The sequence below is a fragment of the Nannobrachium achirus genome, assembly GCF_963921795.1.
Source record: "Nannobrachium achirus genome assembly, chromosome: 12".
NCBI classification, from domain to species: Eukaryota; Metazoa; Chordata; class Actinopteri; order Myctophiformes; family Myctophidae; genus Nannobrachium; species Nannobrachium achirus.
Window position 1 is genome coordinate 60,568,097 of NC_137832.1, and position 23,513 is coordinate 60,591,609.

The 23,513-nt window shown below is 42.8% G+C and overlaps 1 protein-coding gene across 1 annotated transcript in view; it reads right to left on the reverse strand.

Annotated features, from left to right (window-relative positions):
- The window catches only part of hectd4 (HECT domain E3 ubiquitin protein ligase 4), a 146,197-nt gene that overhangs the window by 42,569 nt on the left and 80,115 nt on the right, over positions 1 to 23,513 (reverse strand). The window contains exons 45-57 of the mRNA XM_080739231.1: positions 23,188 to 23,303; positions 19,663 to 19,766; positions 18,323 to 18,484; positions 17,989 to 18,137; positions 17,728 to 17,807; positions 16,406 to 16,569; positions 15,378 to 15,615; positions 13,154 to 13,290; positions 11,815 to 11,941; positions 4,209 to 4,346; positions 3,841 to 3,977; positions 2,352 to 2,512; positions 1,029 to 1,210 (exon numbers count right to left, since the gene is read on the reverse strand). Of these exons, the coding sequence (XP_080595357.1) occupies positions 1,029 to 1,210; positions 2,352 to 2,512; positions 3,841 to 3,977; positions 4,209 to 4,346; positions 11,815 to 11,941; positions 13,154 to 13,290; positions 15,378 to 15,615; positions 16,406 to 16,569; positions 17,728 to 17,807; positions 17,989 to 18,137; positions 18,323 to 18,484; positions 19,663 to 19,766; positions 23,188 to 23,303 (1,895 nt within the window). The remainder of the gene's footprint in view (positions 1 to 1,028; positions 1,211 to 2,351; positions 2,513 to 3,840; positions 3,978 to 4,208; positions 4,347 to 11,814; positions 11,942 to 13,153; positions 13,291 to 15,377; positions 15,616 to 16,405; positions 16,570 to 17,727; positions 17,808 to 17,988; positions 18,138 to 18,322; positions 18,485 to 19,662; positions 19,767 to 23,187; positions 23,304 to 23,513) is intronic.

Consider the following 23,513-nt stretch of genomic DNA (forward strand, 5'->3'; position numbering starts at 1 on the left):
CATCCAAACATCTGTGTCAGTCAGAGGTGGGAAAAAGTACTACATTTTTAGTAAAAGTAAAAGTATCAATACTGCAATATATAGAAATACTCTGTTACAAGTAAAAGTCCGGAATTCAAATTGTACTTGAGTACAAGTATGAAAGTCAACGAAGGGTCTCACTAAGGTAAGTTCTTCTAGCACACTCATGAGACAAGGAACATTTAAGTGGCCTTTTATTAGTTTTAATATGTATTAGCCCAAGCTAAATAAAAGCTTTTTAACTGTTCCTTGCGTTCCTTGTCTCATGAGTGTGCTGGAAGAACTTCCCTTAGTGGGACCCTTCGCTGATTTATATATTCATATTAACTTCAAGCACCTCAGGCACCACAGGACTGGAGCTCACCCTGCTAAGCTCAGAAGCACTCGGCTCACCTTGTTTCTTTACAAGTATGAAAGTGTTGGCATCAAAATGTACTTAAAGCTCATATGACACGGGCCAAAATGATCATGTATGATACAGTAGCGATGATATTGTACGAGCGGGGGGAGAAGTCGTGAACAGTCAACATTAACCTTCTACCAGCAATAGGATCGCTTCAGTGCTTCCAGTTGATTACATAGCCGCCATTAGCCAATAAAAATGACCAGAGCACGGGAGGAGAAAGTTATTAGACGCCTGAATTCTAATCTCTGGAGGCTTGTTTGTTTTCGACTTGTACATTTTAAGATAAGGTAAATATGCCATGAAAAAGTTGCGAAATCTTTATAATGTTTATGCCTGCAACTGCAGTTGTGCAACTGCTAAATGTGTTATGTAAATTAGCATTTTAACTCCGGCCAGCTTTCTGTGTCGCAGATTCAATGACATGCACGCTAAACTCCGCCCCTTCGCCCAACAATAACAACGGATAACCTTCAAATAGCCTAGGTATGAAATTGTGTGTTAAAACACACCGTGAGGGTCCCTGGACTCCACTTTAAGCACCCCTGATCTAAAACACTTCACTGCGTGAATTCACCAAGAAAAACAAATTCACTGAGTTTACCGGGTAGTGGCGGAGCAAGCAGCTGGTTGGACAGGAGCTGAAGGTGTTCCAGCGTGATGTCCCGGATGGCGGGGATGTGGAAGAGGCGGGTGAAGGTGTGGGGGCTCTTGGGGGCGTAGATGTTGAGTAGGGCGGCGCGGCAGTACAGCCGCGCCAGAGCACTCTCACAGCGAAGCAGCTCCCTGAAGACAAGCGGGGAGATTCACTGTTATCTCACAGTGGTGTCAGTTCAGCAAAATCTAAGGCAGTGGTTCTCAACCTTTACAGGCCGCGACCCCGAAAATAATCATATTTTAACTGGGGACCCCCCCCCACCCCGACGGGCACTAAGAGTTGAGGCATAACATTTTGTATAGCACGGTTCCATTGTGAAAATAGCCGATCGGCTATTTTCAAAATTTCGGCCTCTGATATTTGACAATTTGGCCAATGTTTAATTTGTCATTTTAGAGGTACTAAAAAGTCCTTAAATTGTCACTTTAGAAATGTGCAGATACCCTCTATACACTTAAAACTTTATGTTGGTTCGTTTACTGTTGAGTGAGAAAACAATGTTGCACATTAAGTTAATCATCTGGGGACCCCCCCAAAAATAATTTGGGGACCCCTCTGGGGTTCCCGACCCACAGGTTGAGAAGCACTGAGGTACAGTATGGCAACATGACTGGTGTCTTGCACGCGTGCCATACCTTTGCAATTTATTTAATTTTGAATTTATTTTATTAAGTAAAAGTGTCAATACGGCAATGCAGAATTACTCGGTTGCAAGTAAAAGTCCGGAATTCAATATGTACTTGTAAAAGTACAAAAGTTTTGGCCTCAGAATGTACTTATTTCACAGAATGTCCCTTTTCAAGTTTTCAAATGTATAAAAAGCTTTTGAAAATAGCAGAAATGTATATGGGGAAGTGTTTAATGTATGTTTTGTAATAATAATCAATCTACAACGTTTTCTAATAATTGCAGTGGAGTAAAAGTACAATATTTGCCTCTGACATGTAGCGGCGTAGAAGTTTAAGTATTGGAAATACTCAAGTAAAGTACAAATAACTCAAGAAGTGTACATAAGTCCATACTAAAGTAAATTGACTTTACACCACTGGGATAAAAGCACAAAAAAAAATCAAGCTCACAACGCGTCATGAGCGGATATGCAGCTCGGCAAATAAAAGGTGAATTGATCCCAGTGCATGACGGAGGACGATATCACGATAAATTCAATCTCCACGACAAAATTATCGCGAGTGTTTTTTATCACGATAAACCATAACATCGCTTATCGTCCCATCCCTGATGTACAGTACTACGTACGCACGGCGTTACCTGTGAATCTGAATGTTGCTGCTGTCCAGGGACACCAGTCCGTTGGCTGCGGTGCGGCGCGACCCGGCAGGCGGACGCTCCAGCATCTCGATGGGATACCAGTACCGCACCAACACCCCCTCACTGCGCAGGTACGTCTCCACCTGCACAAGCTCATTCACCTGGAGGCACACACACACACGCACGCACAGACACACACACACACACACACACACACACGCACGCACGCACGCACACACACACACGCACAGACACATGCACACGAATCACTGATGTTATTCAGACAATCAGACAGTTGACCGTGCAGACGTGTGTGCTCTTCATATGTATAAGATTTGTTTTTGATTTTGTGTGGAAAAAAGAAAGAGAGAAAAAAAAGAGCATGCATTGTTGCAGGTATACATTCTTTTGTGTATACTTTTGTATATTTCTGACTACATGTAATTTGCTCAAATAAAAGATAATAAAAAAGAAAACAGTTGACCGTGCAGACTTGCAGTGGTTCTCAACCACTGCAGGTGGTTTTTCAGGCCTCGGCCCACAAAATAATCATATTTCAACTGGGGGACCCCCCCCCCACCCTGACGAGCACTATGAGTTGAGGCATTACATTTTGTATAACACGGTTCTATTGTGAAAATAGCGAGTCGTTGTGAGCATGTAGATCTGCTATTTTCACAATTTCTGGCTCTAATATTTGACAATTTGGCCAATGTTTCATTTGTAATTTTTTAGAGGTATTAAAAAGTCCTTAAATTGTCACTTTAGAAATGTACATATACCCTCTATACACTTATACGTTATGTCGGTTTGTTTACTGTTGAGTGAGAAAACAATGTTGCACATTAGGTTAATCATCTGGGGATAATTAAAATAATTTGGGGACCCCCCTGGGGCTCCCGACCCACAGGTTGAGAACCACTGTAGTAATGAACCAAACCCTGGTGTCTCATGTGCTGCACTTACAGCATACATGGGCAACTGGCGGCCCGGGGGCCACATGCGGCCCCCACCTTCACTAAATGCGGCCCGCAGGTTAATATCAGAATGCTGATATATTATTGATTTCAGCTGTTACAATTCCAAACATGCAAACATGACCATTTTAATTACTTCAGTCTATCTTAGAAGCTAAATGACTAGTATAGTAGTACTAAAATGTATTTTTTTCATATCCAACATATTTGTATTTAGGTTCATAAAGTTAACATGAGTATAACTAAATGCATTTGAAATTAAATACAATTGTACATTTCAGGATTCCAATTAAAAAATAACAAAAAGTTATTCATGTTTCCAATTCAAAAGAAGCAAAAATAGCAGATCTACAAGCTCAAAACGCGTCGCAGTGCGACGCGTTCTGAGCTTGTAGATCTTCTATTTTTGCTTCTAAGGAGGGCCACAATGCAAAATGCATTGTGGCCCTCTGGAGTGAAGGTGAAAATATAGTGGCCCTCGCCATCATCAAAGTTGCCCACCCCTGACTTACAGTGTCCACATCCAGCACCACCCCGTGCAGGCCAAAGGTCTTCAACATGCCCCGGATGGCAAACTTGGGCAGGGCCGTTCCCCCCGTAGTGGTGTTGGTGTTGTTGCTGTCCGGGCAGCGGATCACCACAGTCAAGCCTGGGCAAAAACACATCGCAAGTCAGATCCCTCGTTTGGCCAATTCAAAAACATCTCCTTAGTATAAGGATGCACCTCCAACAGTCTAAAATTGTCGCTTCCAATGTGCAAACAAGTTTCTATTATTATTACTTTTCTTTTGACCTGCCGTTCCCATTTTGGACATAATCTTTGTAGGCAAAGATCTCTTTTCATGAGGTTCATTAATACAGAGCTGTGGGTGAAAGATACCTTTTCGGACTTTATCGATGGTAAACTTGTTGGCCTCGTCCTTGATGTCCTCTATGGTAGGCAGGTAGAGATCTCGAGGAATGCCACCGTTCTCTTCGTACAGGAACTCCACCGTCTGCCGTGCGATGTCAACCATGCCTAGAGCCACGAAAAAAAACAAAGCAGCGGATTTTAGCGATTCCTTAATGGTTCCCTCTTAAAGGACAACTCCGCCCTAAATAATATCTAGGCTCATTTTCCTACCTATATTGAGTATAAGTTTCCCCAGCAGAACCCAGCAGCCCTCATAGCGGACGTTCGTGACGTAATTACGTCTCGACATAACAAAAATTTGCTAATCCAGATTTGCCCATTTCCCCCACAATGCACCTGGAATAGCTTCTTCCGGGTGCTTCAAACGCCACTGAGCAACTTGCATTGAAATGAATAGCCGGGGGCGGTAATATCGGTTCTCTATATTTGGTTTGTTGTTTGTGTATAATACTGTATGTTCACTACATTCACACAGAAAAACAAATATGCGGCTATAAAGTTATGCGGCTATAAAGTGACAAGCAGAATTTTAATAGAAATTCCACACTTGACAGAATTAACTTGTAGACAAGCACACACACACACACACACGCGCGCGCGCGCAGTACATTATTTTAATGCATTTCACTGGTGCTTTAATCATATTCATTGCATCATTTATCAACTTCTTGCCAAATCCCTTTCATGTGGAATGTAATCCTCCCCCCCCCCCCCCCCTTTCTTCCTTCTTGTTATGATTTGAACGAGGCTAATTAGTTTCCGTCTCCGTTTGTACAGTGACTGTGCTCTCCGGTTAGCGTAGTGTGACCACACATCAGAACGGTTTAGACAGATTACACAACTGGAAGCGCAGCAGAGGTGCTAAGTGGCAAGAAGTGCAATTCCAACGGCGGAATAATAATCAGGCAGAGGTTATGCATACTGTATGGGTTGATGGGGAAACAGGGAAGAAATAGCTGTTTGAGTAGCAGGCACGAATCATTTGCTGCTAAGCTTCTTTCAGTTTGTTCAACACCGGCGGAGTGAGAGGGGTGGAAAAAGAAGAAGAAAAAAGCCAAGAAATGTAATTAATTGATTGAATTAATTAATTGCTGTGAGCTAGGGATGGGACAATATGCGATATTATCGTTTATCGTGATTAAAAACACCCACGATAATCGTATCGTGGAGATTTAATTCATAGTGATATCGTCCTCCGTCATGCATCAATTCACCTTTTATTTGCTGAGCTGCATATCCGGTACCATTTAAACCCTGTATAATTGGTAAAAGGTACTTATCATTTACGTACTTGATACAGTCTTTTTTTCACTCTCTATCAAATGTCTCTGCCAAAAAATAGCCAATCTACAAGCTCACAACGCATCACCACGTTGTGAGCTTGTAGATCTGCTATTTTTGGGCAAATGTGCTGCCCCAGGATAATGGATTTTTGGAGCTGTGTGAAGCACAGGCTCCCTATACGTGGCCGTGTGGGTCTGTCTGTCTGTGTGTCTGTCTGTCTGTCTGTCTGTGTGTGTGTGTCTGTATGTAGCCTGAACTTCCTAAACTTCGGCACGCCACTAGTCCCACAGTTTTGCCACCACACACTCGCGCCATATGTCAAATCGAACGGCTTACTCGGGAATCGTGGGCTATTACTTTTCTAAGAGAAAGGTTCTATAGTTTAATTGATATTAATTTATTAGTGAATTAATTTTCCCAATTGACTTATAATGGGAATCGCAAAAACTCACATTCAATTATTTGTCTCTCGCAAACCATAGGGGCTAGAGTTTCAAGACTTGGAGAGGAGGTTCATAATGATTTCAAGGATTAAATAAAAAATAATTGTGTCATTTGGCCGCATGGTGGCGCCATAACACCCCACTTTACGTTTTGGCCTGTAACTCTTGAACCGTAGGTCGGAAAATTAAAAATATTTTTTCCCTGGATTCCTTGGGTCATGACGCATCTCCCCATATAGGCCACGCCCATTTGCGCCATGATAGATTTTCCGCCATCTTGAATTTTCTCCAAAACACACTTTTTGCTCCTTTTCCTACATATTTTCTTCAAATGTCACAAAAATCGGTACACATGATCCACACACACACACACACACACACACACACACACACACACACACACACACACACACACAGACACACACACACACACACAGCTCCACTTCACACGGGTGTGATTTTTAAATTATCGTAATAATGTCGTAAATCGCGATTTCTTTTGTCACAATAATCGTGATATGAAATTATTATATCGTCCCATCCCTGCTGTGCACTAATTGAATGGTTATGGAAATAATGATGTAGTGCAACTTGACAGTGATGTTGGGAAGCGGCATAACAGCATTGCATTCACGTCTACACAAATTTGCATTCTCCTAGTACCCGTATTTTCCGGACTATAAGGCGCACTTAAAAGCCTTTAATTTTCTCAAAAAACTACAGTGCGCCTTATAGTCCAGTACGGATATACGGATAATTAATTGACATTCCCTTTAGCACAGCTCCATCTGTTGGATGCATAACACAATGGTAGCGTCTATTATGTGCGCCTTATAGTCCGGTGCGCCTTATATATGAAAACAGTTTGAAACTAGAAGAGAAAATTTCTAAGAAATTTTAAGTGTGCCTGCAGCTCGCTAAGTCTGTGCAACCTTGTGTAGCGGTTGGTGTTAGCATTAGCGTTATTTCATTTGACGCAACCCGCGTGTCTGTATGACAAACGGTTCACGAGATCAAGGGTCACTTCCTGTTTGGTGAGGGGCACTTCCTGTTTGGCGAAATAGGCCCCAATTAAGGTCATGGACGATTAATGAATTAAAGCTGCAAGCAGCGATGACCAGGCCCTCGCAGCTCTACCCACGTCACAAGGCCAGCAGCCAATCAGAAACCAAACAGGAAGTCAGCCATTTCGACTAATTAGTGGCGTTTTGGAGCATTTTTGGCCGTTATCACGGGTCGCACTTTAACGACAGTTTTTTGAGAAAAAATTGTTTTGTGAGAAAAAAAATTTGAGAAAAAAACTTTTTTGAGAAAAAGAAATTTTGAAAAAAAAATTGTGAGAAAAAAAAATCTTGAGAAAAAAAAATGTGAGAAAAAAATTTTTTGAGAAAAAAATAATTTTGAGAAAACAATTTTGAGAAAAAAATTTTTTGAGAAAAAAAAAATTGAGAAAAATTTTTTTTGAGAAAAAAAAAATTTTGAGAAAAAAAAATTTTTTGAGAAAAAAAAATTTTGAGAAAAAAATTGAGAAAAAAAATTTGAGAAAAAAAAATTTTTGAGAAAAAAATTTTTTGAGAAAAAAAAATTTTGAGAAAAAAAATTTGAGAAAAAAAAAATTTGAGAAAAAAAAATTTGAGAAAAAAAATTTGAGAAAAAAAAAATTTTGAGAAAAAAAAATTTGAGAAAAAAAAAATTTGAGAAAAAAAAAATTGAGAAAAAAAATTTTGAGAAAAAAAGAAAAGGTATGATACCAGCCGCAAGTCTGTACGACAAACGGTTCATGAGTTATAGAGGCACTTCCTGTTTGGTGAAGGGCACTTCCTGTTAAAGAGGGGGCGAGGCTTAATCAATTACAGCTCATCCCTATTGGTCGGAAAAAGACCAAAGTTGTGTGAGCATTTTACATTTTAAATGACGTTGCTAGGCAAAAGTATGGCAGAGTTATGTGGCGCCAAAGTTTCTGGTTTTTTTTCGGAGTCCCCCATTCAAAGTCAATGGAGTTTTTGGGCGTTGTTTTTTGCGAATTACATCGCAATCGTAAAGCGGATCGGAAAGAAAAGTAATAGCACACCATTCCCGGCCGAGCCGCACATTTTGATGTATATATTGCGGGGGTGGCGTAAATCGTGCGGCAGTTATTACGTGCCGAAGTTTCCCCCATTCTAAGTCAATGGGGTTTTTTGGCGTCGTTTTTTGCGAATTACGTCGCAATGGTAACGCGGATCGGAAAGAAAAGTAATAGCACACCATTCCCGGCCGAGCCGCACGTTTTGATGTATATATTGCGGCGGTGGCGTAAATTGTGCGGCAGTTATTACGTGCAGAAATTCGTGGCGAAAGACTTAATTAATGACTTAAGTATGGCGGATTACAATAAGTGTTTTGCCATTGCATTGCATGGCAGGCACACTTAACTAGAATTGACAGAGTCAATTTTGACAAGTGTGCCTGCAGCGCGCTAAATGCGCGACCTCGTGCAGCGGTTTGGACCGTGAGACCGTCCGCCGAGTCGTCCGCGTTTCGTTGTGAGAGGGTCGGTCCCCGTGAAAAACGCGTTCTGGCACGAAACGGTTACATTTGGCGCGTTTGTGACGCCCCCTAGGGGTCGAAGTGGAAATGCTTTTGGGGATTCGTTGAGTATGCCACCCCCGACCTGTGGTTGAAATTCAGTGTTGACCCGACCTATTGTTTGTGATTTATGGCTGTCGTTTGCGAAACGGGCCCCTCCCGCTAACTTTGGAAGCGCGTTACGAACGAACGGTACGGACTATCGAAATATCCTTTGACTATGTTTATCGCGTGGCTTCATAGATCATGTGTCCCGGTTTTTAAGACATTTGTGTCCCAGCACCCCCAGCAGCTAGTCATCTCGGGGACTGTCATTATTCCCTGTAGCCAAAATGTTTTTTTTTTTTTTTTGCTCTTTTTTTTTTAATGCCACAACAGCATCTCATAATATCTAGGCTACATTTCACTTAAACGCCAGAGCTTAACTCTGCATGTAAATAAGACTTTTTTTAATTAATGTGAGAGATCGGTACATAATTCTGTTAGTCCTCCCAGTTTATATTAGCTAAAATGCTAACTAGCCAGCCTTTGTTAGCCGTTTGTAGCCAAATGCGGTAATATCGGGACTCCATTACTTAGCGAGGCAACCCACAGTATTTATCCCATTAATTTAATGCCACGTGTGTTCCAAATGAACAATTATTAACCACGTAATGTATGATTTTGTGTATTATTATTTATTATTCTTCCGCCGTTCTTCCGCTGTTTCTTCTTCTACGCTGGTGAAATGATCCGTTCCTGCCTGGAGGCGTCTGTGACGTATGCGTTTGTCTTCTGTGAAGCGCCGGTGCGGAAGCTTCCTTTGTCACTGAGTTAGCTTAGCATTGAATAGATCAGTGTCGTCCTAAACTATCTAATTCTAACGTTCAGGGTGTTTGTTTTTTTGGACAATAAATAGACAGCCAAGAAAACATGGATGGAATGCAATCGTTCACTCGCCGTCGGAAAGTTGACTTTAGAGTAGACTATTCTGGTTGACTGGCTATGAGTGGCTAACGGCTAACGCTAGCTAGCGTTAGCTAGCGCTAGCTGCAGCGCTAGCTGCAGGCTATAAACAAATAAAACGTGACCCAACTCTATTGTTGCTCTCTTCTACAAGCTCACAACGCGAGGCGGTTAAGCCTGTAGATTGTGTTTTATTATCAGGTCAAATAATCCTTCTGTCTGAAGTTACACAAACACTGATTATGCTACATTTAGCACAGTTAGCCCTGTTGCACACGTAATACATTCACTTCAACCTCGTGTTGAGCAGTTAATCCTATTTGCTACGTACGTCTACAAAAACCTTCATATTTCAAAGATAACGTGCTTACTGAAGTCTCACAGATGTCACAGTATGGTACGCTCAAGCAGAATTACCCGTATCTTTCGTATTGTTTAATAAACTGCATTTTAATCCGATCAGATGCCATTTTCTGTTGTTTTTCAGCCATGCGACCCCATCGGTTGCGAGGTGTACTGCACTTAGATACATTAATACCTTTTTAAGGAAACGACGACCGATCGGATTAAAATGCTCCTCATTAAATAATACGATCATTACGGGACATTCTGCTGGAGCGTACCCTATGGTGACATCTGTGAGCCTTCACTAAGCAATTTATCTTTGTAATCTGACCGTTTGTGTAGACGTATGTAGCAAATTGGTTAAACTGCTTCACGGTTGGCGCACTGTAGCGTCTTTACATTTAGCCCAATAATGCTTGAGATGCTGTTGTGGCATTATCTTTTTAGAGAGCAATAACTAAAGTTTAAAACATACATAAACCACTTTAGCCCTATGTTATACCAAGGCTATTTGAAAATAGACGATCTACAAGCTCACAACGCATTGCGGTGCGACGCGTTGTGAGCTTGTAGATCTGCTATTTTCAAACATTTTGTACTTTTACTTTTGGTACTTTAAGTACATTTGGATACCAATACTTTTGTACTTTTACTCAAGTACATTTTTTATTCTGGACTTTTACTTGTAACAGAGTGATTCTACATTGCAGAATTGATACTTTACTTTATTATAAAATGTTGGTACTTTTTCCACCACTGTGTAAACGTTTGTGTTCTCATGCCAATAAAGCTTCTTTGAATTGAAGATTGAATTGAAGATTGCTCCCCATGTGGCGGAGTCAGGTCATTGCAGGTTAGAAATTTATTTAAAACTTGAATATCTCAAAAGTCCTATTTCAGCATGGCATCATTCTATAAGCCATATCTTCAAAACTGTTGGGTCAATCTCCACAACCAATATATCATTTTGTAGCTATGATCCCCAGCTTTCAAATGAAATGAAAAAATGAAAATGAAAAAAATTGCAATGACTGGCTCCTGGGGAGATTGGGACACATTTGAAGAAAATTTGTAGGAAAAGGAGCCAAAAGTGTGTTTTGGAGAAAATTCAAGATGGCGGAAAATCTATCCTGGCGCAAATGAGCGTGGCCTATATCGGGAGATGCGTCTTGACCCAAGGAATCCAGGGAAAAAATAATTTTAATTTTCCGACCTACGGTTCAAGAGTTACGGGGCAAAACGTAAACTGGGCTGTTATAGCGCCACCATGAGGCCAAATGACGCTATTATTTTTTATTTAATCCTTGAAATCATTATGAACCTCCTCTCCAAGTCTTGAAACTGTAGCCCCTATTGGTTTGCGAGAGAAAAATAATTGAATGCGATTCCCATTATAAGTCAATGGGGAAAATTAATTCACTAATAAATTATTATCAATTAAACTATAGAACCTTTCTCTTAGAAAAGTAATAGCACACGATTCCCGAGTAAGCCGGTCGATTTGACATATGGCGCGAGTGTGTGGTGCAAAAACTGTGGGAGGAGTAGCGTGCCAAACTTTGGGGAATCGTATGGACAGAAAGAAAGACATAAATATGAGCGAATACAATAGTCTGCCCATGCTATGCATAGGCACACTTAATTAGACCATTCATTGACAGTGCGCATTATAGTCCGGTGCGCCTTATAGTCCGGAAAATACTGTAAGTATGGTAACGGTACATACTGTAGGTATGAAACACATGAAACTTATTAGAAACAGGTCATGTCAGTTCTTTAATTTTCGATCGCTATTCCGACACAAAAAGAATCCCTGACTCTTGGCAAAATTCCTGCACATTAAGCAATAACATAAATGCTTATTATGACGTAATCGTGCTCATGAAGTCAGTAACGTACTATAAGTAAAACCGTAACGTAACCGCAATAATAAAAGTGCAACGTAAAACCAAAAACTCAGCCACCCCAAACCCCCGAGTGCCACTCACCCAGCTGCAGCGCTCCTTTGATCTGGTCCAACCCAGACTTTCTCTCGGCCTCGTTGCGGAAGCGCCGGCGAATCGTCGGGAACACTTTGGTCTCCCACGCCTTCACCAGCAAGGCGTAGTGATCCTCCTGAGGTCGGACAAAATGTTTTAACCCCATTTAACCCATTTAGAACGGGTACACATTTTGTCTATCATTATTTTATGCTTTAACTATTGAAAAATAGCAGATATACAAGCTCACAGCGCGGCACCGAGTGCCACGCTGCAAGCTTGTAGATCTGCTATTTTTTAAGAATCGTGAAAATTAGAATTTTGTCACGATTCTATAAGCGACTTTTGAATCCTTCTAAGGTTTTTTGAAAAAACCTATGTTTCCATGTCAGCAATCTGGCCAGCCATCGTCAAAGAAAAGATCCTTTTCACTGAACTGGAGCTCAGTTAATCTGTTCTTGAGAGACTACTATGTCAGTGGTTTTCAAACTTTTTCATGTGAAGGACCCCTAAAATGATATGTATTTGGCCACGGACCCCCATCTCAAAATATTTAGTTCCAGGGACCCCCCAGAAGCAAAATTTGAGTTACAAACGTTTGCTTTGAAAATACATAATTTCAAAGATTTGCACACATTTTCACGACTTTTTCAAAAATAGCAGATCTACAAGCTTGCAGGGCGGCACTCGGTGCCGCGCTGTGAGCTTGTATATCTGCTATTTTTCACTGGTTAAAGCATTCAATAATTCTAGGCCTAAATGGGTTAAGGCCTAGAATTATTTTTATGCTTTAACTATCGAAAAATAGCAGATCTACAAGCTCACAGCGTGGCACCGAGTGCTGCACTGCGAGCTTGTAGATCTGCTATTTTTGAAAAATCGTGATTTTCTTTTGCAAGTCTTTGAATGTAATCTTTTAAAAGTGAACATTTGTAAATCAAAAAATATTTGCTTCTGGGTGGTCCCTGGAACAACATATTTTGAGATGGGGGGTCCTCGGCCAAATACATGTAATTTTGGGGGGGTCCTTGACATGAAAAAAATCGAGACCACTGATTTAGAAGAAGGATTTAGGAAGACATTTATAGAATCGGGTTACAAAATATTCAAAGACTTTTCAAAGATTTTTCAAAAATAGCAGATCTACAAGCTCACAGCGCGGCACTCGGTGCCGCGCTGTGAGCTTGTATATCTGCTATTTTTCAACAGTTAACGCAAAAGATAATGGTTAAAGTGGTTCAAATTCAAAGTGACACAGATTTGCGTTGAGGCTTAACACAGTGAAATGTAGACCGCGATGATTATTATTGGTCGTTACTGGCCGACAAAAACGAGAACGTCGTCTTACCCTGGGGGCGTCGTCGTCGTCTTCGTCGTCACTCTCGTCGTCGGCGATGGGGGGAGGGTGGGGGTCAGGGCCGGACGTGACCAGGTTCTCGTAGCTGAGCTCCACCTTGTAGTGGCTCGACAAGTCACTGTTGTACTCTGCCCAAACAAAGCAATAGCACAAACAATATTTGTCACTGTCTGTCTGGCCAAAACCTCTTAACTCCATTTTTGAGGTTTTAGATTTTTTGGCATAATTCAGGGCTATTGAACACCCTTTACAGCTGAGCGTTGGTTAAAATAATATTGAACCAATGGAAAGTAGTAAAAAGTGCTTGGGACAAAACCTCCTATCTCCACACTTTCTGCCAAACCAGCTAACTCCACCCGATTGGCCCTCTCTTTTTTACATAAATATGTGCTATTGAACACACTTTTACGTCTGTGTGTTGGTTAAAATAATATTGAACCAATGAAAAGTAGTAAAAAAAGCCCTTCGGTCAAAACCTCCTAACTCCACTTGAGCTCATTTTCTCGAAAATGAACATTTTGGAGTAAGGAGGTTTCGGCCCGACAGCAGAGATATATACAGTATATATGTCACGGTTTGTTAGAGAAACAGTACGGTCGAGAAACGGAGCACTCGTGGTGCGGCACGGGGCGGAACAAGCGGTCGCCACAACAACGTCCTCCAGGCGGAGCCGCTCGATTGTCCACGACATTGCCGCGCGCGAGTTACGAAGCCGTGGTGAATGCAATCGTTATATTTATGCCCAGGCCGTAAGGCCTGGGCAAGCCCACGATAAACGCTCATAGTAAGCTAATGGCTAAGCTAATGGCTAAGCTAATGGCTAAACACTGCCGAGCTAGGCTAGTAAATAAAGAAAGAGAGTCGCAAACGAGTGACGTCAGCGCCTTCACTAGTGAATGGCTGTCGTCGCCATCTGGTGGTGATTGGTGTGTGGTGAACGACAAAACAAGCGCTCTTACAATGAACGTACTGAGTTACCCAAACATACTGTAACATATATATTTAAAATGCTACCAAATGGGGGAAGCACGATACGCAAACCGGGGGAAGAAGGGATGCGATTGACTTTGTGGCAGAAGCAAACAGTGAGAGGAAACCCTCTATGTCTGCGGTTTTATCTCTCTGTTTGCTTACAAAAACTGTGAAGCATGATTCAAAGTCACGGAGTCCACACTGCACACGTTGACTCTCTCCGTCTCTTCCATAAGGAATACTTTACCCATTTAGGCCTAGAATTATTGAATGCTTTAACTATTGAAAAATAGCAGATATACCAGAGCTCGCAGCGCGGCACTCTGGTAGATCTGCTATTTTTGGAAAAAAACTTGAAAATGTGTGCACATTTTTCAATATATATTTTCAAAGAAAAAGCAAAGCAAGCTTCTGTAACTCAAATCTCTTCTTCTGGGGGGGGGGGGGGGGGTTCCCTGGAACAACATATTTTGAGATGGGGGTCCCTGCGGCCAAATAAATGTAATTTTGGTGGTCCTTGACATGAAAAGGTTTGAGAACAGCTGATTTAGAAGAAGGATTTAGAAGTCGGGTCAAATACAGTATATTCAAAGACTTGCACACATTTTCACGATTTTTCAAAAATAGCAGATCTACAAGCTCGCAGTGAGCTTGTATATCTGCTATTTTTCAATAGTTAAAGCATAAAATAATGGTTAAAGTGGTTAAATCCAGGTTTTCAAGGGTTAAAGAGGTAGTGCCATAGTTTTGTACTTTTTCTGTTTTTCATGTGTCTAAGAGGTTGAAAGTACATCAGTGGACCCCCTGGTGTGGTTTTTATGAGCAATTATGTATTCTCTTGGTATTTGTTTGTTTTCTCTTGGAGGCTGCCACCTTGTGGTCAAAAGTGTCAGTTAAAAAACACAGATACTTTTACATCACAGAATCAACTCCTCCCCTAATTACCATTCACCCAACACTGTGGGGTGTGGCTAACTTCAGCTGGGTCACCACCCACCATGACATCCGTGCATACTTAATGAACTGGGGGTGTGGCCACATAAAAAACAAATTTTAACTCTTTCTGTATACTTTTTTGGAAAAAATCTTCCTCCTAGTATAATCATAATACCTGATAATCATGTTTTAGAGGGAGGAAAAATCATGGCACCAGCAGTTACGCAAACCCAAGAGAGACAACAAAAGGAAATGCATTGGTGTTGAGGGAGCAGGCAGAGGTGTTGTTGGGGAGAGGGAGACGTACGTTGCTGGGCAACTGCTACGGCGGCGATCCGACAGGGGGGGCCGTGGGAGCCAGAGTCAGACGCCACGCTGGCACCGGCGTCGTTGTCACTGTCTGAGGCCATGGCAAAGGGGAGCGCTTCAAAATTAGCACTTATCTCCTCTGCGAGGTCTACACACAGGTCAGCAGCATTCCGGTGCGCTTGGCCCTCTGCGTAGGCAAACGGACGGCACCCGAAGTTGGCACGAATCTTTGTGTTCTAGAGAAGAGAAACAACATCGATGTTATTTGAAAGCGTTCAGCATTTTGCATGGGAGACTGTACCTTGTTCTGGTCTCTATGTCAGGGGTCAGCAGCCTTTTTGAAATGAAGTGCCATGCTTTGATTTTCTAGATCAGTGGTTCTCAACCTGTGGGTCGGGACCCCCAGGGGGGTCCCCAAATTATTTGGGGGGGTCCCCAGATGATTAACTTAATGTGCAACATTGTTTTCTTTCTCAACAGTGAACAAACCAACATATTAAGGTATATAGAGTAACATAAGTGTATAGAGGGTATCTGTACATTTCTAAAGTGACAATTTTAGGACTTTTTAATATTTCTAAAATGACAAATTAAACATTGTCCAAATTGGCAAATATTAGAGGCAGGCATTTTGAAAAGAGCCTCGCGTTGCGAGGTGTTGTGAGAGTGTAGATCAGCTATTTTCACAAAAGAACCGTGTTATTCAAAATGTAATGCCTCAACTCTCGTCTAGTTAAAATATGATTATTTTGGGGGTCGCGGCCTGAAAAGGTTGAGAACTACTGTTCTAGATAGTCAGTGGGTGTTAATGACACCCAATGATGTCTTATATTGAGGGCTCTATTCGCAATTCCGTATTATAAAAAAACTGGGAAAATCAACAGCATATGGATGGAAGGCTGTAATTGTAACCAAAATATTTAATTTTATGCTATGGCGGATTAGCCGAGGAATATATTGTTATTCACACAAAACGTATAAAAAAAGATAATACGGACGTTGTTTTCAAACCAAAAGGTGACCCACCTTCTTCTGGATGTGAACCAGGGGCCACATGCCCCCGGCCACGTCCTCCAGGATGGGGGAGAGCCGCTGGCCACAGTAGGTGAAGTAGACCCTGCCTTTAGGAGCCTGGCCGGGGGGCGGGGGGGTTCCCTCGGAGCGCTCCCAGCCGATGCCAGCCACGTCCCCTGTGGTTGTGAAAGCAAAGAGGAACCACTGTGAATCCCAAACCATGGCAAACCTAAAACATATAGGTCAGCTAGAGCAGGGGTCTTCAACATTTTCAGGGCCAAGGACCCCTTAGTTGAGATAGAGATGAAGCAGGGACCCCACAACCTTTTCGTAGATTTCATATAGTTTCATTGTTTGACAGCACAATCATCAGTGTATTTTGGATTCATGTCAATTTGTGTTTTTAGATATTTAACCACTTGAGCCGTCATTACCTAATACATTTGACCTTTCACTCTGTACTTAGTCTGTTCTTTTTCCCCTCTACACCAAAGCCAAAAATAGCCAATGAGATTAAGCCTCTCGGACCCGAAACTTAAAGACTATTCTTTTTTTAACAGAGCATCTGCCAAAGTTCTGCAATGTGTACATCCTAGTAGTCTATACAGTATGTGCAAGTGCACCAGAGTCCATGCAGGAGTCAGTAGTCAAAAGGTAATGCTATGTTACGGAAGCAAGATATGCATCGGAGAACGTGCTTTTATTAAAAAGAGCAGAGAGACGTCATTCCTAATTGTTTAAAGAGTAGCTTTAGATCAAATCCATACGATAATGTAATATGGATTTATAGGACCAAATACATAGTGGAGAGGGAGGGGGGGGGGGAGGAGGAAATCATAATAATTATAACAATTAAGGCTGGGCAATATTATATCGAAAAATATATCGATATCGAGGTATCAACATGCAAGGTATACATATCAACGATGACGGCTTGAAATGAGGTATTGGTGCATGTGTCAAATTAATTAACAGACACACTATGCAAATGCATGCACGTAGCACATGCAAAAAAGCAGTCCATCTATAACCAGGTGTGGTTATTTCAATAAAACTGTTGTTGGAAAATGGATATAAGGCATTTAATTTCTTTATTCTATGTGTACTGTGCAGTGTGCATGCATGGATATGCTATTCATTATCTGGGTTAGGCAGGCAGTGGACCTAAAGCAGAAAAACATTAAAAACTATATAATGCAATTGCTTTTAGTAATGTCGCCAGTAATATCGATATGGAGGTATTTTAACAACGTTATCGTATATATCGAAGGTTTTCCTAATATCGCCCAGCCTTAATAACAATCATTAGACAATTTTTGGTTCTGCTATCTCACCGGGAAGCAGAGCCACGTCCAACCTCACACTCTTCCACTGCAGCAGACTGGAGCCGTTATAGTGCACTGCCCTACCGTTACTGACAGACACACAGACAGGACAGACAGGGAGGTAGAAGATGCAGACAACAGGGAGAGAAGAGAGGAATCCAGGTCAGCAATCAGGTCAGAGACAGCACAGCGCTAGGAAAAAACAGCTCCTAGAAGGAGTCAGAGCTTCGTGGATTTGGTGGGAGGAGGAACGGAAGGGGACCTTCTTACTTGTGGAAGAGACAGGTGCCGACAGGGTTGGTCCACGCTCCGTCTCTCTTCTCCGCTTCGGTGGCGAAGCCGAACGACACGATGGGGCCGCTGTCGTCCTCCGAGTCTCCATAGGAGACGATCTCTATCTCCCAGTAAAAGGAAGGGGCCTGGGGGGGAGGGGGACAACACATTGCTTCAGTCTTTCTCAATTAGCATTTAACATAGGCAGATCAAATCAAACTTTGTTCAGGTATGTGGCACATTTCCTATATTAACACAATACTAAACGATTCCGGGGGCTTAAAACGACTCGTCGATTCGTTGAATTTTAGAAGACAGCCCTAGTACCCACCTGAACTGGCACAGGAGAGGTGGCGTAGATGAAGGTGCCCCTGGGCAGACCTCCGCCCGCGCTGGGGTCTGCCAGGAAGGTGACGGAGGTCAGGCGGGAGGAGAACATGCAGGCGCGCACCGGAGGGAACACCCTGGACGGAGACCACGTGATCTCCTTGGGCTGATGGAGGACAGAGGAGTCCAGAGGAGATGGAGGACAGAGGAGTCCAGAGGAGATGGAGGACAGAGGAGTCCAGAGGAGATGGAGGACAGAGGAGTCCAGAGGAGATGGAGGACAGAGGAGATGGAGGACAGAGGAGATGGAGGACAGAGGAGTCCAGAGGAGATGGAGGACAGAGGAGTCCAGAGGAGATGGAGGACAGAGGAGTCCAGAGGAGATGGAGGACAGAGGAGATGGAGGACAGAGGAGATGGAGGACAGAGGAGTCCAGAGGAGATGGAGGACAGAGGAGATGGAGGACAGAGGAGATGGAGGACAGAGGAGATGGGGGACAGAGGAGATGGAGGACAGAGGAGTCCAGAGGAGATGGAGGACAGAGGAGATGGAGGACAGAGGAGATGGAGGACAGAGGAGATGGGGGACAGAGGAGATGGAGGACAGAGGAGTCCAGAGGAGATGGAGGACAGAGGAGTCCAGAGGAGATGGAGGACAGAGGAGTCCAGAGGAGACGGATTAAGGATGCTGGCTGGCAGCTCTCTTTTCTTTATAGATCTACAATCAAGGTTCCCACACATTTTTACCAATGAGTTTCCAAAACCTTTCCAGAATATTTGACCCAATTTCCAGGTCTATAGTCGGGGGCCTTAGGGAGATAGAATGGTAATTTTGTGCTAATCAGTCTAAAAGCGCCAAATTTTGCACAGATGTAGCCCAGGGCATGCTCTAATGATTTAGCTAGGGCGCCCGAATTTGCGACCTTTGGGGTCGCCACAGCGGCAAATTCAAGTTGGGCTCCCATCGACTTTCTATACAGGAGGAAAATACCCAGAAAAACTTTTTTTTCTTTATGGGTATTTAAGTAGGATGTGAGGGGTCTAACTAGGGGTTTGTCATGATGCTGAATCCATTGCAAGCAATGGATTCTTTCTCTGCAATCATGCAGCCCATTCAGTGAAAAATGACTTGCAGTATGTTAGATATTTTGTGTATTAACAAAATCAATAGCTAAAAAACTATGCAAAGCCAAATAATTTTCCAGGACCCTTGATCAATTCCAAACCTTTTTCAGTACTGAAAAAAAAAAGAAATCTAATTTCAAAATTACAGGAATTTCATGACCGTAGAAACCCTGTACAATTAGATTTTTCCCAATCAATGGACTTTTTTATTTTTCCGTACCTGACGCCGGTCTGTCTGCAAGGGTGGGGGTGGCGGGCGGGCGCAGTCTCGGTAAAGCATCCTCACTCTCTCGCACTGGGCCTCCACCATACCCAGACGCTCCCCTGCACAAGAGGATGGATGCCGTTATGTTACACACACACACACAGTGTGGATCATCTAATTCTTGCAGATGGCAAGTGAAGGCTGTAAATTAAATCATATTACGATGACAGACCAGCTCTAGACGTTATGTCAAGAGCTAGACTGATAAATCAGTCGAACGTTCCGTCTGTCACCATTTTATCTTCCTTTGGTACATGATGATTTATGGTGTTTGTGCATCTGTTGTTTTTTAGCAAATTCCACACACAGCCAAAGAATACATCAGGACCATCCTGTCTTGAAAGATCTAGACCAGGGGTTCCCAAACTTTTTTGTCTCAGGGCACCCCGTAAATATTTTTTAAATCCGAGGCACCCCTACATTATAAATTTCACTCCCAGCACCTTATATTTATAGCATATCGTCGTTGTCGGGTGGAAACCTTGTATGTCCAAAACCGTTCTTTTTGTATTTATCATCTATAAAATTAACTAAACTAGTGAAAACAGCAGATCTACAAGCACATAGGCCTCGCGAGGCGTTGTGTGCTTGTAGATCGGCTGTTTTCACTAGTTTTGTGCGACAGTCTTGTATGATGAAGCAGGGCTTTGCTTTACCAAAAGACGTACACATTTGAAACTTGGAGATACAAGGTTTCTGCCCGACAGTGACAATATTTTAGTGGTTATATTGTGAGGAAAACGTTGAGATAATAGCCATTTTGGTTAGAACTGACTGAAAATAACTTTGTACTTCAAGTTTAAAATGATACTAAATATTTTGTGTCCAAATGAATTCCAAATATTATCAAATTATCTCGCGGCACCCCTGGACTGCCGTTGCGGCACCCCAGGGTGCCCCGTCACGCACTTTGAAAACACCTGATCTAGACATCAGTGGATGGATAAACTGATACAATTCATGCAAGAAAAGGCTCAGTTCCACCCTGAGGGCATCTGACTTTGTTCATTGTATGTGTTTCTAATCTCCTCTGTGTCTGCGTAGGACAGGTGTGGAGATGTCTTTATGTGTGTGTGTGTGTGTGTGTGTGTGTGTGTGTGTGTGTGTGTGTGTGCGTGCGTGCGTGCGTGTTGTGATGGGTTGCAGGTGTGTGTGCTCGGCCGATTCCAGCGGTGAGTTTAAAAGGCCGGCTTTCGTCAGCTCCTGCAGGCTTTCCTTTCTCAACTCCCAGCTACTCTGATCTGTCACTCTCTGTGTAGGGTATGAAAGACGTGTTCATTGATTTTACAGCCTGGGCTGGTAGGGGCGGGTAGCCTTTATGTTGACCTTGTTTTCTCCCGTGTTTGGATCAGGTGTTAGGTTAGCAATGTGTCCTTTGGTTTTCTTTTGATTTTGGAAGGTTAGTTTAGTCTGCTCACGTTGAGGTAATCTTTACTTGCAGCCAGCAGAGCACGCAAGGTAGCTGTGCCCGTAGCCCAATCAGGTACACCCGCATTTCTGGCAACGTCATCATTAACAGCCAATGAGGAACCAGCATTCCTGGTGATGCCAATGGTGATGTCACTGGCATCGCCAGTGGTGATGCCAGCGGTGAGCGCACCTCACCGCGTGCTCTGATGTTGGCCAAACTTGGCCTACTTGTGCAAGTTGGTACCTCGACAGAGTGCAGCTGTGAGCCATCAGAGAAAGATACAGGATTTTTTATTTTATTTATCAACCCTTAAAAAGGTGAGCATTCTTTGTTGCTGTGAGCTGAGAAGAAGGGAGTCCCCCGAGTCATAACAGGCTCATTCCAGCAGTAGCCATTTTAACAATCTGATCACCAGAAACTATCATTGGTTGCACAATGACTAGGCCACAACGCTGTGCAGAGTCAAACTACTCTCTCTCTCTCTCTCTTTAGTATCTGCGTATGTGTATATTGCATGGATTAAAATAAAATAAAATGTCACAATTGGAAGAAAAAAAATCACACTTGTGTGAACTGAGCGGTGGAGGCTGTGTGTGTGTGTGTGTGTGTGTGTGTGTGTGTGTGTGTGTGTGTGTGTGTGTGTGTGTGTGTGTGTGTGTGTGTGTGTGAGTGTGCCAGGCCTGGCCTGGCCTGAACAACAGCGCCCCTCCCTTAACATGTGTGGTCAGAAAAGGTATTGCATACAGACACGGACGGACGGATACCCACACACACGGCCACGTATAGGAGACGGTGTGACCACCGCTCAAAAAAATTGTATATGGCCAAACAGAGTGAAAGGAAACCCGAATTAACACAATATGTAACTTTATGATGTTTTAGTATTGTTCCTGCTGTCCATACTGCCAACCTTTGCTGTTATGAAATATCCGAGACAATTGAGATTTTATAGAAGATGCTTGTGTGATTTTATAGAAGATGCTAGTTTGACAAATTCAAATGCTCTAATCTTAAATCAATAGCTGAAAATAGCCTCTACATGCTGGCATTTAGAGCTTGTGGACTATTTTCAGTGCGTAACATGATTCCACAGAAGACATGCTGGCTTCTATCTCTCCCTTGCTGACGTCGGCCATGGCAGGGTTTGAACCACTCACCTTCTGAGGACTTTACTCACAGTATATGAGGGCTTTAATTAATGTAGTAATAATAATAATAGAAGAAATGTTGGAGAACCCAGACCGTTGCCCATTGGGCAGAACAGTCACCATTGATGTCCAGTTGTGCAATAGCCATTGTATCAGTCTGTGATGTCAGTACTATGACGTCAGAGTATGACGTCAGCACGCAGACAGACAGCCATGGTGGCGACACTGTTTATTATCAGTGACGTCAGCATGATCATCTCCAAATTTGGGCATTGTTTCAGCATGCGGCTGTTACCATGGTGGCGACATTGTTTAAGTACAGTGATGTCAGCATGCAGACAGACAGTCAGACGGACGGACAGACATTCGCTAAATTAATTGCGTAAACTGTTGGTAAACTGCGACCTCGCAGTTTACCATGAGAAACGTCACAGCTTGTCCGCGTCCGTGTAGACGTGCATTTTTCTATGGGCAAACCCATAGACTGTAAAAATGTGTCATTGATGTCGGGAACCACTAACAGAATGGGTTTACCGCTCTGACATCACGCTCTGGCTTCACTGTGATGTCACACTAACAGAATCCCTTTTATGCCCATATATGGAGTTCCCTGATGTCATCAATATTAATGATGCCCTGTTGATGCCAAGGGGACAAATCCCTTTTATGCCGTAATATGCCCATATATGGAGATCCCTGATGTCCACAACCCCGATGTCCACACCACTGTGGCGCTTTCAGATTCAGATTCCTTTATTTACCATTTGTGTAATACACATAGGAATATGCTTTGGCTTGTCGCCCTGAGGCGTCTTACTAGTACAGTAGTTAGAATATATAGGATAGGTGTATTGTCAGTGTGTCTACAGTAGTTAGAATATAAATATAGGACAGGTGTATTGTCAGTGTGTGGTCTCTCACCAGGGCTGCACTCCTGGGCCACCAGGTTGAGCACCTCCACGGCTGCAGGACACTGCTGGATGAACTCCTCACAGAAGGAGCTGTCCTCCAGGAGCTGAGCCATCACCAGGCACGCCCTGACAAAAACACCACACAACCTCTTTACATTCAACTTCAGCAGAACTGAATCAGGGGATCAATCCTATTCAATCCAGGGGATCTAGATCCAAGTCAGTTGAATCTATAGCTACAGTAAGTATCTTTGTTTTTATTTCTAAACAATCATCTGGATTTCTGTGTATTTTTAGGTGGCTGCCGAATGTCCCAAAACACACACCTACCGTATT